This window comes from Dermacentor albipictus, chromosome 7 (genome assembly GCF_038994185.2).
Source record: "Dermacentor albipictus isolate Rhodes 1998 colony chromosome 7, USDA_Dalb.pri_finalv2, whole genome shotgun sequence".
Taxonomy (NCBI): domain Eukaryota; kingdom Metazoa; phylum Arthropoda; class Arachnida; order Ixodida; family Ixodidae; genus Dermacentor; species Dermacentor albipictus.
In genome coordinates this window covers 120,810,902-120,826,934 of record NC_091827.1, presented here as the reverse complement: position 1 = coordinate 120,826,934, position 16,033 = coordinate 120,810,902, and the positions used below count along the sequence as shown (strand labels likewise).

The 16,033-nt window shown below is 58.7% G+C and overlaps 1 protein-coding gene across 1 annotated transcript; it reads right to left on the bottom strand.

The window, feature by feature from the left end:
- Positions 1-8,712: 8,712 nt before the first annotated feature.
- Positions 8,713-10,518, bottom strand: LOC139047912 (DNA translocase FtsK 1-like). The gene has a single exon (XM_070522086.1). The coding sequence runs from the start codon at positions 10,516-10,518 to the stop codon at positions 8,713-8,715; it is 1,806 nt and encodes a 601-aa protein (XP_070378187.1).
- Positions 10,519-16,033: the final 5,515 nt, after the last annotated feature.

Below are 16,033 nucleotides of genomic sequence, written 5' to 3'. Positions count from 1 at the left end.
AAAGTGTCTGTGTACGCGACTCACACCAGCGCTCAGCACTGTTTTGGGTCCGTACCAGGCATGCAGTGTCCAGGGGCGCTCTACTCAGCTTCACGGTATAGCATTGAGGGACCTTCTCCTGTGGGCAAACACCAGGAAACTTCCAGGTATTCTTTGCTCCTTTGATCAGGAGAAGGCTTTCGACATTATTAGCCATAGGTACCTTTTCCATGTTTTGGAAGAGGCTGGTTTTAGTGTGGGTTTTCGGCAGATGGTCCAAGCTTTGTATTCTCGACCGACTTCTGCTGTTGTCATACGGGACCGCGTCTCGGAGGCGTTCATTGTGGGGCGTGGTGTACGGCAGGGGGACCCCCTCTCACCTGCCCTCTACGTGCTCGCTTTTGAACCGCTTCTGCAGAGGTTGTCTTGTGACCGCAGAATTGGCAGGTTCCTACTCCCACCAGGTTCCCCTCCGGTTGCGCTATTTGCCTATGCGGATGACTTGTCCATTGTCGTCCCGGACGAAGCCTCAGTTTGCGGCGTCTTGGAAGTCATGGACAGTTACTGCAGGGCGAGTGGTGCAAGGTTGAATAGGTCGAAAAGTGCAGCCATGTACTTGAACTCCACTCCGTCCAGTCCGCAGCCCGTTCATGGTCTCCCCGTGAAAACGCGGCTGCGCATTCTAGGCTTCCAATTCGAACCAGATGGTCTGTCTCCTGAAAACTGGCAACAGGCTAAGGAGAAGCTTGAAACCAGAATTCAGCAGTTCAGCGCGTTGTCATGCCCATTGACTGCTCGAGCGACAATCCTGCGCTCACTTTTGTTTTCATTCCTGACGTATGTGGCGTGTGTGTCTCCTGTTTCAACCCGAACCAAGCTCATCTTGGAGAGGGTTCTCTTTCGCTTCCTTTGGAAGGGTACAACTGGTTGTGTAGCTAGGCGGGTGCTCAAGCTGCCCAGGGATAAGGGAGGACTCGGAATTCCCGACCTGGGCATCGTGGCTACCGCACTACACGTCAGATGGACCCAGGTCGCTCTTAACTCGGATATGCTCCTGACTCGAAGCTTTACCTCTTTTTTCCTTAGCACCCGACTCCGCTTGTTTTCGCAGAGCACATTTTCCCACTGTGCTCCTCGTTCAGGAACCCCATCCACCATTTATGCGGCGGCTGCCAACTCTTTGGTCAGCCTCCGCACGGTTCGCCCCGACATCGACGTAGTTTCAACTCCACTCCAAGAGTTAGTAGACATCCTCACCCCAGGCCTCCCCCCGCATTGCCATATGTATGACCTGTCCATTCACAGGCCAAACTGGAAGCTCATCACGGCCAGTTTCCTCGACGCTAGGCGTGCCACTTTCATGTATCGCCTGGCGCGAGGGTGCCTGCCGTTGGGCTGCAGGCCCTTCACAGCCGTCCCGGTTCGTGGAGCGTGCCCGTTCTGTGGCGCTCGTGAGGACACGGTTCATGCGTTTGCGCAGTGTTTGCTTCCTGCAGCTCTTCTCAGTAGGATTGCTAGTCTTTTTAATCTCCCAGGCATTCCCTATCAGACAGTCCGATTTTTGCACCCTTTGCCTAATCAGGCGGTCAACCAGTTCGTGCTTCTCCTCGCTGAGTGCTCCTACCAAGTTTGGTTGGCACGCTGCGATGCAGTTTTCGGGAGGGGGGCGCCGGGCCTTCACGAAGTGCTTGCGAAAGCACGGAAGGAGGTCTGGTTCCATCTCACCCGGGAGCAGCACCGCTTGGGCGAGAAGAAGTTTCTCGAAGTGTGGGCCCGTCCTGCGGTAATTTTTGATGAGTCAGGCGGAAAGCTTTCCATTAAGTTATGATGCATGCTCCTAAGGTCGCTCGACTCGGCCGTGTGCGCCAGTCGATCTACGGGGTTTTGTTTGGTTCAGTGGAACCCAGAGCTAGAACCGGTGGCGGCGCACCCTTGGTTGGTCGTGCTGCTCCGTGGACGGCTTTGGTGCTCTGCATGGTTGTATGCCTTGGCCTCTTTTGCGCCGAGGCAGTCCGAAGGTCAGTCAGGCTCGAGTCCTGTACGACCAGCATGGCTGTTTGTGTGTTGCGTGCGGTAACTCTGTGTTGCTGCACCACAACAGCCCCCTTGTCCGGGAAGGACCGTTGGCCCGAACCAAGTCCCCCCACCCAGTCAACCCGGGTTGTGGGGGAGTACCGGGGTCGACGTATCGGATGATGATGGGTTGATGAGATATGTATGCTCATGGACGCGGTGCCTTCAAAGGTGCCACGTCCTCCTCCCATCTGACAACGGTACACAATCGCGGAGCTTACTTTTTTTCGTTTTTTTTTTCTCATGTTGTTTCTCTTTGGCACCTCTGACTGCTGATGTTCAACCCGCCTCACTTCTTCTTTTGCTCGACGCGCCAAGAGAAAAAAAATAAATAAATAAACGTGTCAACAACGTTATTGTCCTATGCTGCACGCACTCACTGCTCGTGTCGCGCCCCAGGAACAAGTTTATTGTGTTCTCGTAATTATGATTACTCGTTCTGTTCACCGGTAGCTCGGATACGCTTGCAAGTGCACTCTGGTCATTGCCGCAAAGCACACCGTGCGCACAACTTCAAACTCAGCCACGCCAACATCGTTCCCTTGATCACTAGTCGCAAAACAGGGCGCGTTCATGCTCTCTTCGCCTCAGGCGTTTCAAATTTCGCACGCCGGCACCGCTCACTGGTGCCTACACGACCGTCAAATTTCGTCGCAATAGCTTACGTAGCCTCGCAGATAACGTCACCGAAACCAGCGTAAGACGCGCGCGCGAGCCCAATTCAGCATTCTAGGGGACGGAAGAGAGAGAGGGCATTGTTGACGGCGCTCCGACCTCCTCCCTCTCCCGTCGCCCCGTACGAAGGCAGCTATACGCAGGGCGCGCGCGAAACCGCTAGCTATGTAAGTGTGCGGAGAGCTTACATTTGTAATAATTCACTTTTATACTCTGTTTTCTTCACTACCCTTTCTTATCCCTTTCCCCTCACCCGTACAGCGCCGTGAAGGTGCCCTCGCACGAGAGGCAGTAACAGCGCTGTACTTATCTCTTCCTTTTCCCCCTTTTAAAGCCACTCACACATACATTTGTAATAACAGTGTAAAATATCCCTTACGCACTGCTGCTTCGTGAACGTGCTAACCCATTTCCGCTCGCCAGCCACTGCTACAGCGATGCGGCACTGGCATGGCGCGGCTCTGAATTTCAGTCCGGAGCACTGCTGCCTACGTGCGGGCGGCCGCCGAGAGGGCATTCTAGCAGCCATGAAGGCACACCTCAGGACCCGCTTTTAAAAGCGCGTCGAAACAAGAGAAGACATAAAGCGTGAAAAAAACAAAAGAGGGATGAGGGCTGCCTGCTTTTAAAAGTTACGCTACACCAGAATTAAGTAAATGTGCAGCAACGACCGCCTCATCGTCCTAGGTGTGTGAAACACGCGCCGTGGTAATTAGTGCAGGCGAACGTGGCCGCTCGCGCAGAGTCGCCTCACGCGCCCCATCCCATACTTGCTTTGTGCGTGTTGTTGTGCTGAGCCCATGGCTTCCTGTGCGGCTCTGCTACAAAAGTTGTAGCACACGCGCTGTCCGACAGCGCGCGCCGCGTGTTTGTAAACAAGAAGTAGTAGTAAGTGACGTTGAACTGGTAAAAGAAGAGAAGAGTGCAGTACCGCAACAGTCTCTCGCTTAGGAGGTCACCTCAACAGTACTGCACGGGGGAGGGTAAGGCGAATAAAGGAGTGAAGAGAAACAAATACGGGAGAGGACGAGCGTAAGGCCGTGAAGAAAAGAAGCGTGAAACGGCGCCGATGGCCGCGTGGTAAGGTTCGACGACTCAAAGAAATCAATGAGAGCTGGGAAGGCTCTTTTGAGTAAACCCGCAAGACCCCTAGGAAACAGAAAGTCCTCGGGACGGGCTATGGGGAGTCCTGGGCGTCGATTAGGATTTCACGAGCTGAGATATATGCGGCGCAGTCGAGAAGTACGTGTGCGAGAGTTTCATCAACGCCAGCAGTGCAGTTCTGGCAAACGGAACTGAATGGCGAGACATCCGCTGCGCTGTGTTGAAGCAGCCAATGCGGAGTAAAATGGCCCTATCGGCGCGTGAGAGTCCCTTTTTGTGTGTGTGTTGTTGTGCTGAGCGCATGGCGTTCTGTGCGTTTCTGCTACAAATCTTTCAGCGCACGCGCTGTCACAACGAGAACGCAAACAGCGCGCGCCTGGCGTTTGCAAACGAGGAAGCGTCAAACAGAGGGAACGGACGGAATTGTCGAGATTCTCGCTACATCCCAATGCCAATGCAGACACCTTGGGTGGCTCTGAGAAGAGCCGTTGGGTGTTGGCTGCGCGGACGAGCGCTCGGTCGCCTACTTGGAGCTGGTGTACTTGGTGACGGCTTTGGTGCCCTCGGACACGGCGTGTTTGGCCAGCTCACCGGGCAACAGCAGACGCACGGCCGTCTGGATCTCCCGGCTCGTGATGGTCGAGCGCTTGTTGTAGTGAGCCAGACGGGACGACTCCGCGGCGATACGCTCGAAGATGTCGTTCACGAAGCTGTTCATGATAGACATGGCCTTGCTGGAGACTCCAGTGTCCGGGTGCACCTGCTTCAGCACCTTGTAGATATAGATGGAGAAGCTCTCCTTCCTGCGGCGCTTCTTCTTCTTCTTGTCGGTGGCGCGCACGTTCTTCTGCGCCTTGCCGGCCTTCTTCACGGCCTTACCGCTGGGCTGGGGAGGCATCGCGGCAGTGTCAGTAGCCGAACAAACGAGATCGGAATACGCGCGACCGGTCGCGTGTGAGTGGTTTTAAAAGGGGAAAAAAGGAAGAGATAAGTACAGCGCTGTTACTGCCTCTCGTGCGAGGGCACCTCCACGGCGCTGTACGGGTGAGGGGAAAGGGGCAAAAAGGGTAGTGAAGAGAACAGAGTAAAGAGGTGATAGCCCAGCGGTAAGGTACGTCAGGAAGGCGCGGCGGCTACAGCCGCTCGTACAGTTCGGCGCCGTCCAAGAAGTCCAGCAAAGCCGCGAAGGCGCGTCCGGTCACTGATGAATGCGCCGTTGGAAACAGAAGCGCCTCGGTGCTGTCGCACGGCAGTCCGAGGCGTCGATAAGCGCTCGTGAGCGCGTCGCGCTGCACCGAGTACTCGGGGCACCGCAACAGTACATGCTCCAAGTCCTCCACATCGGCACACTTCAGGCAAAAGGGGCTCCCCGTACCTTGTAAGCGGTGGATCCTTGCCGCGGTGCGGTGGCAGCCGATGCGGAGGCGAAGCAGCAGTGCCCGGTCTCGTCGGTGGAGGCCCGTACGTGGCAGCAACTTCGGCGGCTTGCCACTGGCGACACGTGCGTCCGGGTGTCTCGCACGCAACATGCCAGCCACGGTGTGACGGGCGACATCGAAGGGAGTCACCACGAGCGAACGAGGCACCGACGCCGTGTGGGCCTCCTTCGCGAGCCGGTCTGCTTCCTCGTTCCCGTGTATGCCGATGTGGGCAGGCACCCACTGCAGAACGAGGTCGCATCCCTGCTCGCAAACGCCACGCATCTTGTGTAGGAGGCGCTGAATCAGCGGGGGTCCCTGGTCGGCTCTGGACAGCATGTGTAGTGCCGCGCGGGAGTCCGTCAGGATGGCCGCCGCAGGGATGCGCCGCTGGTATATGAGCTCGGCCGCCAAGTCGATGGCCGCCAGCTCCGCGTGCGTAGATGAGACCGCGTTCAAAACGTGGCATTGACTGTGCGCGGGGATCTCAGGAGCTACGCACGCGGCAGCAGCAGCACCGTCCCGCAAGACGGAGCCGTCGGTGAAGACGAGCACCCGGCCGGCCAGCTGCTCGCTGATGACTGCAGCCGTCTCTTGTTGCAAGGCGCAGAGCGCTGTATTGCGTTTGCCTCGAACGCCAGGGATGGTCGTGCGGACGAGCAGACGACGCTCTCGATGCGGGGGCGGAGCAAGCCACGCACACGTGGCGCCACCCCGTACCAGGCTGGCGAACTGGGCGGCGCGGCGACCCATGCCGGAGCTCGGGAGAGAGTGCAGCCGGCTGATCAGCTGCTGGCCGTGCCGCGAGCGATGTAAGCGCTCCACGTGGTTGAGGGCGCGCCCCTCGGCACGGAGAGAGATGGGTGTCTCCCCCGCCTCGGCGAGAGTGGCGCCGCTCTGTGAAGACCGCGGGAGGCACAGGAACTGGCGGATGACGGCTCGGTGATCCGCGTCCATCACCTTCCATTGCGTTGGCTGCAGGTCCGCCAGCGGCAGAGCGTACAAGATCCGCGCTGAGGCCACGGAGTTGTAGAGGCGTAGCGCAAGAGACGGCGAGCAGCCCTGGCCACGAGCGAGCAGGGACCGCGTGGCGCCCGCCACCTGCGCAGCACCTTTCCGCAGGGCAGCTACTGCAGCACACCAGTTCAACCGTCGGTCGATGACCAGGCCAAGGTAGCGAACCCGCTTCTCCCACGGAAGTAGCACTCCATGGAGGGTGAAGCGCGGTGTGCTGTACTGCCCATCGTACTTTGGGTGCACGATGAGCGCCTTCGTCTTGGCTGCCGAGAGGGTGAGGCCGATGCCGCTGATGTAGGCGTCGACCCCGTCCAGCGCGCGCTGCACACAAGCACGCACCGCATAGCCGACGCTGGTGGGGCCGATTGCGAACAACGCGATGTCGTCCGCGTACACTGCGACGCGAACCTCGTGCGCCGGGAACTGGGGAATGTAGTCGGGGATGCGTGCCAGCGCGAGGTTGAACAGGAATGGGCTAAGCACACTGCCCTGTGGCACTCCTGTCACAACCGCACGCGGCCGACTGAGCGCTCCCCCAACGCGCACCCGCATCGTCCGGCCGCCAAGGAATGCTGCAATGTAGCCCCGCATTCGTCCGCACACCCCGAGCGCATCGAGAGCGTCCATGATGGTGGCGTGCGGCAGGCGGTCGAAGGCGCTCTCGACGTCGAGGAGAACGAGGTAGCCTGCCTCGCCTCGACGCTTCGCTGTCTCCAGCGTGGCGATCACGTCGGCAAGGCAGTCTGCTGTGGCCCGGAGTCGCCGGAAGCCGCTCTGCTCCGCCGCAAAGGTGTCGAGCGCCGCCGTGATCCACTCGAGCCGCCGCAGCGCCATGGCCTCGAGCACCTTGCCAGCAGCGGAGGTGAGCGAAACGGGCCGGTACGAGGCAGGATTGCTGGCTGCCTTGCCAGCCTTGAGCAGCGGGACGACCACCGCCTCGTTCCACTCGTCCGGGATGCTGCCGGTCCGCCAGACGTGGTTGTATGCGTCAAGCAGTAGCAGGAGCTGGTCACCATCCAGGTTCCTAAGCATCTGATATGTGACGCCATCGGAACCTGGTGCTGAGCGGCGCTTCCTCGATGTGAGCACTGTGCGAAGCTCACCGATAGTGAAGTCAGCCTCGCACAGCGCCCTGATGTCCTCGAGGATCCCGGCCGATGGGAAGTAGCGCTCCGGGGCAAGCAGCTCGCGCCTTGGGTGCGGTTGCGGCTGCAGCACGTGCGGCGCTGGTGGACGGACGGTGGGCGGCGGGCAGAACGTCTCAGCGAGGAGCTCGGCCAGCCGACCGTTCGTGATGCCGCGCGCCACGGCGATGGAGAGGGCGGGGCAGCGTGGAAGGCGGGGCCGCAGGATCGCCCCCAGGATTCGCCACGGGCTCGATCGCACGCTCGCCCGTTCCAGCGACGAGCAGAGGCTGGACCAGCTGGCGTTGCGGCGCTGCTTCGCGTGGCGACGGCATACCGCATCCAGCCGGTTGTACACAGTCCAATGCTCGCGCTGGCCCGAGCGCAGCGCTAGCCTCTCGGCTCTGCGACGCGCAGCGCGGAGGTTCAGCTGTTTGATGTCAGGAACGGGCGTCCCGGCCGGCACGACACAGCGAGTCGACGCGGCACGCGCGCACTGCGCGATGTGTTGAAAAAACATGCCGCCCTCCGAGACTGGCACTGTAGCACACAGTTCCCGGAATCGCGGCCAATTCACAACATTGTACGCACGCGTCGGCAGGTGGGCGGCACGGCGGGGCTCGAGGTGGATGGGGTAGTGGTCGGACCCTCGCATGTCGAGGCTGCGGCGCCAGATGTAATGGCAGCGTTCCGACACTAGCGAGAGATCCAACACACTTCCCTCGCAGCCACGACGGGCGAAGGTGATAACGCCTGTGTTGGCTATCAGCAGACCCGCCTGCTGGATGGCGTCAAGTAGGTCCCGGCCACTGCTGTCGGTGTGGCGCGAACCCCACGCAGTGTTGTGTGAGTTGAAGTCACCGCACATCACAAGGTCCCCGCGCACACGCTGTGACAGCCGGACGACCATCTCCTTGTCCCAGCGGCCGCCGCAGCACGCGTAAACACTCGCGACGCACGTGTCGGTTGTTCCGATTCGCACGGTCACCGCCACGCACTCGACGCCCGTGCACGGCAAATCGTCCACACTCACCACGGCTTGAGGGAGCCCAGCGCGTACGTAAAGTGACGCGCGAGATCGCCCAGCCGGATGAGTGGAATCGGTACACGGAATGGCCGTGCATGACGCCTGTTCGCAGCCAGCAGCACTGTGGTAGCTGACGAAGCCCGGCAGATTGAGCTCTCCCGGGCGGACGTGGGTTTCTTGCAAAGCAAGCACGTCGCATCCGTCCGAAAGAGCCCCATCCGCCAGCTCTGGATGTCGGCGGCGCATTGAACGAACATTCCATTGAACAATGCGCGGCCGTTGCCCCACTGGTGTGCTAGCCATGCTGGATCAGGGCGTCATGCATTTCCAGTGCTGCCACACACATGTGGCGCGCTGGGGAGTCGGCAGGTACCGATTCCAAAAGTGCACGCAATGCCGACGCGAGCGTCGTTATGACGAGGTCACGTGCATCGGGTGTTGTCGTGCTGCGGGGCTGGGCAGAGCTGCTCTCGGCGGCTGGCTGCGGCGCTGTGTTGCCGGCCAGCACGTCACGGAATGATCGGCCCGGCTGAACCAACGGCGATGATCGTGGCTCGGGCGCGCGCTGTGCTGTGGTGGTGGCCGGCTGCTGATTCCGCGCGGCAGGGGCATTGCTCCTCGCGAGAACCAGGGCTTGTTTGCGCGTGATGCGCGGAACGGTTCTCGCGAGTATGCTCGCCACCCGCCGCTCGAGCTGCCAGTTGGGGCAGCGTGGCTCTGTCGACTCGTGCGGGCCTCGGCAGTTGATGCATCGGGTCCGCTTTGAGGTACAGGCGGTCGTCGCGTGCGACCCCGCGCACTGGAGACAGCGCGGGTCGCGAGAGCAAGTCGCTGTGGCGTGCCCGAAGAGGCCGCATCGACCGCACTGCAACGGCCGCGGTAGCTGCGGGCGCACGATGCGGCGCTGCCTGAACAGGTGCACCTCCTCCGGCACGTCTCTGCCTGTGAATCGCAGTGTTGCGACATCGCCGCTTCGGGTGACGGCGAGTACGGGCACCCGGCTCTCGATACCCTCAAGGATGGAAGGCCCATCGATCGCCGGGTCCACGTTGAAGAGCGTGCCCGTGCAAGAGTCGGCGATAAGTGCCTTCGCCTTGACGGGCACGTCGCAAATCACCCGAACGGCGAGAAGCGCAGACAGGTCCGTGCCTGGCAGCGCGTCGACGGCCACGACGTTCCGTCGCAAGTTCGGCCGGACTCGATGTGTCCCCGAAACACCGGCCAGGAATGCGGCAATTGCATCGCGTGATGCCGCAAGGAAATGGGCCTTCCTCCCGAGCGGTCTGTAAAGGACGGTTTCCCGTCCTTCACTGGTCGATGCGGTGTCTTGTGCCGCAGGAGGGGCGCTTGAACGTACGCCGGTTTTAGCGACGGTGGTGATGGTTACCGGCCGCACGTTCCGGCGCTTACGCCGGCTGTTTTTTTTCCTACCCGGATGCTTCGCGCCGGGGAGGAGAGGGTCCGCGGGTGGAGGCGGGGCATCGCCTTGCGTGTGCGCCGTGACGTCGCAGGGTGGCGCATGCGCCGTGGAGACGCTCTCGGGAGCATCGCTCTCCGCCGCGCGCGCGCTCGCCTCGGTCTCGGCGTGGGCGCCTTCCGGTTCCGGGGGCTCGTGCTGCGTACGATTAGGCAGGGCTTCCGCTCTTGGTTCAGCAGCAGCGGGGGTGCCGGCCCTTTCTTCTTGGGCGCTGGGCGACGGGGAACGGCTGCTCGCCGAGTCCGTGGCCAGTGTCAGCTGGCTGTCCTCGCTGCTGCTCTCGCTGGTCGACGAGTAGGAACAGGAAGGCGGGCAGCTACTGGAGCGGCGCGAGCTGGCGGTCTCGTCGTCGCTCTCGCTGCCGGTGTTCTCTCCGCCGTCGTCGTCGTTGTGCGGGGCAGCACGGCCGCGTCGACGACGCTGTGTTGCCACTGGGGCAGTGTCCCTGCAGGTTCCCGAACGTAGGAACCTCGGGGATGGGGCTGCAGCCTCGACAGGCTGCTCCTCGTTCTCGGCGGTGGCGCAAAACTGCCGTCTCGCTTCCGCAAGAAGCAGTTTGAGCGCCGGCGAGTGCGCTGAGGTGGGGCCGCGTGGCCCCTGCACTGGGTTGTCGGAGACGGACATCCTCAGTGCAGTGGGAGAGAGCGCTGGACGATGGTACCTCCGACTGCGTGTGCACCCTTGGGAGCCCTAAAAAGGGCTACGCTCGAAAGCGCGGACGTAGGTGCAGCACACGGGCGGCATGGAGGTTGGTTGGTGAGTTCCGCGACCGGTCGCGTGCGCCGCGCTTTTATGGCGGGAGGGTGGTGTTGACGGGACCTCGCATTGCCGCGCTCGCCATTGGTCCGCGCGGCTTCTCTCCCTCTCCCTCGTGCTCGCTTGCGCTTTCCTTTGGGACCGGCGGCGGCGAGAGCGGCGAAGGCGCTACGAGCACGGCTCAAATCGCTCACCGATCGCGACTGTGCAAGTCGTTGTTTCGTCCTCAGTCTCAGCAACAGCACCAGCATGTCCGGACGCGGCAAAGGCGGCAAGGCGAAGGGCAAGAGCAAGACGCGTTCCAGCCGCGCGGGTCTCCAGTTCCCCGTGGGCCGTATCCACCGTCTCCTGCGCAAGGGAAACTACGCCGAGCGCGTCGGAGCGGGCGCTCCCGTCTACCTCGCGGCCGTCCTCGAGTACCTGGCTGCCGAAGTGCTCGAGCTCGCTGGCAACGCGGCTCGTGACAACAAGAAGACCAGGATCATCCCCCGCCACCTGCAGCTCGCCATCCGCAACGACGAGGAGCTGAACAAGCTGCTCTCCGGCGTGACGATCGCGCAGGGCGGCGTCTTGCCCAACATCCAAGCTGTGCTTCTCCCAAAGAAGACCGAGAAGAAGGCGTAAGCGAGCTCCCAGCCGCCGGACTACAGTCGCGCTCGTCGCACAACCCAACGGTCCTTGTCAGGACCACCGAAATGCGTGTGACGGCAGGGTTTTGCTTGGCAATCCCGTTCTCTGCGCCCGTTTCCCTCTGTTTGAATTATCGCAACCGTGCCCACTCTTGAACTGACGCTGCTGCTAGCTAGCTGGCATGTCAGCAGTGCACGAATGTAGATAGAAAGCGAGCTTCAGGGTGTCCGGGGGCGCACAGGCACGAGCCTCACTGCAATTCGCGTAGCGGAATGTGATAGGCGATTGGGCCCTTAAAACCAAACAACAAATGGGCCATATCCGCAACCAGCATGCACTTACTTATGAGCCAGGCAGCAGGTATGCATGAGGAACGTGAACAAACGCACGCATGGCATTCCAATACACGAAAGCTTGCACGCAACATCGGCCGCATTACTTTCGTTTTCGGGCGCGGCTTCTTCGCATGAATGCGCGAACCGTTTCGCAACGAACACGCATTTTGTTCATTTTTTTTTCTTTTCCTCTCTCTCTTCTTGTTCGTGCTCGAGCGCGCGCAATACTTACCATATGCATACCAAACGAGGCAACACCTCGCACCGGCAGCCCACCACAGACACACACAAAAATATTAATAATAAAAAAAAACAACAACGAAACAGACAGACCGAGAGGGTACGGTTGGAGTACGTGGTCTCGCGTGCTCCCGTGGCCGAAGCAAACATGTAGGTGGTCCTGAGAAGGACCGTTTTGTGTTGCTTGCCTGACCGACCGAGGCTGCGGCGCAGACAGCGGCCGAACTTAGGCGCGCTCGCCACGGATGCGCCGGGCCAGCTGGATGTCCTTCGGCATGATGGTAACGCGCTTGGCGTGGATGGCGCACAGGTTGGTGTCCTCGAAGAGACCGACCAGGTAGGCCTCGCTGGCCTCCTGAAGGGCCATCACAGCCGAACTCTGGAATCGGAGGTCGGTCTTGAAATCCTGAGCGATTTCCCTCACCAAGCGCTGGAACGGCAGCTTGCGGATGAGAAGTTCGGTCGACTTCTGGTAGCGGCGAATTTCACGAAGGGCCACGGTCCCAGGCCTGTAGCGATGCGGTTTCTTAACCCCTCCTGTGGCAGGTGCACTCTTGCGAGCAGCCTTGGTAGCAAGCTGCTTACGTGGAGCCTTCCCACCGGTGCTCTTACGGGCGGTTTGCTTGGTCCTGGCCATGGCGAACGGAGCGAGCGTCCGAAGTCGTCGACTGCCGGAGTGAAAATGACCCCTGCGCCGCGCGCGTCGTGCTTCGCCGCACTACTCTTCTCCTCTCCAACTCACCCGCCGATTGGCCAGCGCCAGCGCAGCCGTCTCAGGCGGTGCGCACGCCGCCGCCGTTCGCCAGGATGCTGGAGGAGGCACGTTTTCGCGCGGGCGCCTTGTTCGCGGCTAAGGAAAGCACATTCGCAGGCGCTTTAATTGAGTTTAAACACGACAGCATGCCGCGCTGTTCTCTTCCGTTTCAGCCAACACCACAATCTCGCTTATACCGCCGCGCGTCGCGAATTGCCAGTGCCGAGTGTGAGACCACACCACTGATCTCGACAGTGGTTAGCGCTCCACGCCCAACGCCATCGGAGCTGTTATCGCGATCTCCGCGCGACGGAGATGGGTGGCAGGTTTAGGGTACATTACTGCTTGTCCACTGCCTTGCTTTGATCATGCTGATGCTCGTTTCACGAACTACAAGCGCGCGCCACGGTGCCTTCTCGAGGGGCAACAACATCGTGTTTTGGCCGCACTCGGAGGCAAACCGTCTCGCATGTGCAGACATGCCAGTACCGCACTTTCCCGTCCACGCATGGAAGAACGCATGCGCCTCGCAAGATTAACGACAAACTCACGTACGGACTACCAGCACCACTTCAGAGTTGCAGAGAAAACGATGTACTTCCGCTCTAAGAGCGAATTTCGAATACAATATTGACAGGTGTTGAACGCGCGTTAGGAGACATGGACAACTAATTGGGGCCTCAAAACTATGGACAGGCAAGCGGTACTTCCGTATGTATGAAGGGTCCTTAAACAATATGTCAAGGTAGCATCAACCAACGCTTCGCAGGCGCGATCCCAAGCGCGGCTTCCCCGTGCCACGCATTCGGCACACAGTCTTCGCACTTGCAAGGGACACCATGTTTTGACAAACACTCATCAAACGCAACACTTTGCTCCATACAGTGCGTACATTTCGCCAGCTAGCTTTTTCGATTGCATTCCCGCACGCAACTTCGCCACAGGATCGACGGCATTGTTGTCATCCTATAGCGAAGCTCCAGCTCGGCGGCCGCCGGGAGAAACGTATTTCCTCGCCAACTAATGCACCGAATTTGGTGCGCCCAGTTGCGTGTAAAGGAAAATGTTCAAATGCCGAGCTCTGCCTCTTTCTTAATATTCTTTTTCTTTCTTAGTGACTGTGGAAAACTGTGAAATGGAAGAGAGAAAAAAACCGTTCCACTGTGCACTTTAAAGCTCCGTCACACAGCAACGGAACTGGATTTGGAAATTCTGTTAATTGCACAAGGCGACATGTATAAAGGGAACACAATTTACACGCCTCGATAAGATATACCAGTCATTTGTGAGTATGGCTTTTACAATACCTTCGTAGACGTCACAGGCGTTTTCGGTGGGATAAAAATTTTTACACAACACTTCCGTGAGTAGTTGTGTGCAGTTCACACGATCGCGGTACCGCTTGGTATAGTTGAGATATGAAACTTTATACCTCTTAACCTGCCAGTACTCGAGCATTATGGAAGGAAGAAAAAAGGAACGTCACCGCACCACCACACATTTTTTTTCCACACATGCAACAAGAAGCTTGTTTTCATGGCTGCAGTAGTTCTCTCATGACAACCCGTTCTTTTCTCTTGGGTGTGTTCCGATGCCTCACTTAGAGTTCACCTCCGAGCTACACGCACGACCGGTATGACCTCGTTGCGCACTGTGTACACCTTGCTTCGTGCTCGGCCATTCCCTTTGCATGCACGTGCGAGTGACTTCACAGTAGTAATCCGCACATAGACGAGAGAAAAGACATAACCAACGGTGCCGAGTTTCTTCAAAGCAAGAGGCCCGTACATTTTCTCTGACTGTTCCTTCCCCATTTGTTCACTTGTTTGGCCATCACCTCACGTTGCTATACGTCACGGCCATAGGCGCATTTCCCGGCGGCTTCGTGGGACAAATGTAAAATAATAGGCAACGAGCTTGGCTTTCATTAAGCGCAACACGAATGCGAAATCCGTGCAATGACGACGGCCGGCGTGTGTCAGTTTCCCTTACCTTCGCGTGCCAATGTATGTGCCACGAGTGAGGGAGCCGGTTCGAATTCGGAATCTTTCTGTACAGCAGCTTGCACATTCACCATATTCCAGGGATGCAGCGGCAAGAGGTAGTCTTGTGCACTTTGGCGCGTCCATGCCATTACGCAACCGCCTTACAGCGCGTAATACGCCGGACATAAGCTGCCACAAGGACAAATGTTCACATGCAGGACAGGGGGCTCCCTCTGGCGGCGAAGAGTTCGACAAATACGTGATGCACCGCTCAAGTCGCCCTTGCACAGATACGTCGCTCGGAAAAAGTTTTTGTTTTCTTTAAATACAGCGCATGTCCAGCGCCCGCTTCCTGACCGATCTAAGTATATGGCGCGAACAAGGGTCGCCCAGCATCCCCTACACGCACGCATGACGAAAGAGCCAGTCGTATAGAAATAACGAGAGAAAGTGAGTCTGCACTGTGCAAGCATATTTCTGTCTCAGTAAGCACACTTCGCCGCTCTGCTCCTCTATTTTATTTTCCTCTTGTTTTGGTCAACTAAGGAGTGCATTGGCTTGCAAGAAGAGCCACGTAGGCCTCGAACCAACTGCTTATCACCTATAGCGCGCTAATGAGAAATACCACTGTGAACCTGTACACAAGTATCACAAACAACAGCATCAATGAAAACAGCACGCGCCTCGGTGTCCACCGCGCGCACCCTCGTCCATTTGAATACAACGCAGTGAGCTCGGTTCTAGCGACAGTTACCTAGCTAATCTCACCTTAGCATTCATTTGCGTCGCTCAAAAGAGTTACACAATTGTGAATCGCACGGTGGTAGCTTGCGGCCGCCCATCGCACATGCAACAACCGCAGGCTAGACGAGGGACACGACGAGCACTCAGCTCGTAGGGCAAGAGGACTGGCTCTTTATTCTTTCTCCGACGCACACACGCAAACCAACGAAGCCATGCGAATTCAGCTAAGACACAGTAGGCTCAATCATTTACCGCTTGCACTGGAAAGAACAAATAACCGCTGCCTGTAGAAAACTCGCTTTCAGCTGTTACACACTGGCCCGTGCCCGGCAATATTTTCCTCGTGCTTTGCTTTGTTGCGTACCCACATGAGCTATCCTTGTCAAATATGGGGCTTAACATGTAAAACTTACTTAACTTAAATGCGCCCGCTGACCGTCACGCTCGGCGTATGTATGTAACCGAGCGCTGCCGCGCGGCTCATACTTCTTCTCCAAGGGAGTATAGGAAGCGAGCCACTTCAAAGCGACAAAATGCGCATCGACGAGCTTATGATTACCTCTTGCTTTTAATCATCATTCCACTCTGGTTGCCTCAACCAGGGTCCAACCAAAGGCGACAACTGAGCTGCACGAACGACCGCCACGTCGCAACTCGGACGGACTGAGGGCGAGTGAAATGGGAGCAACACACAG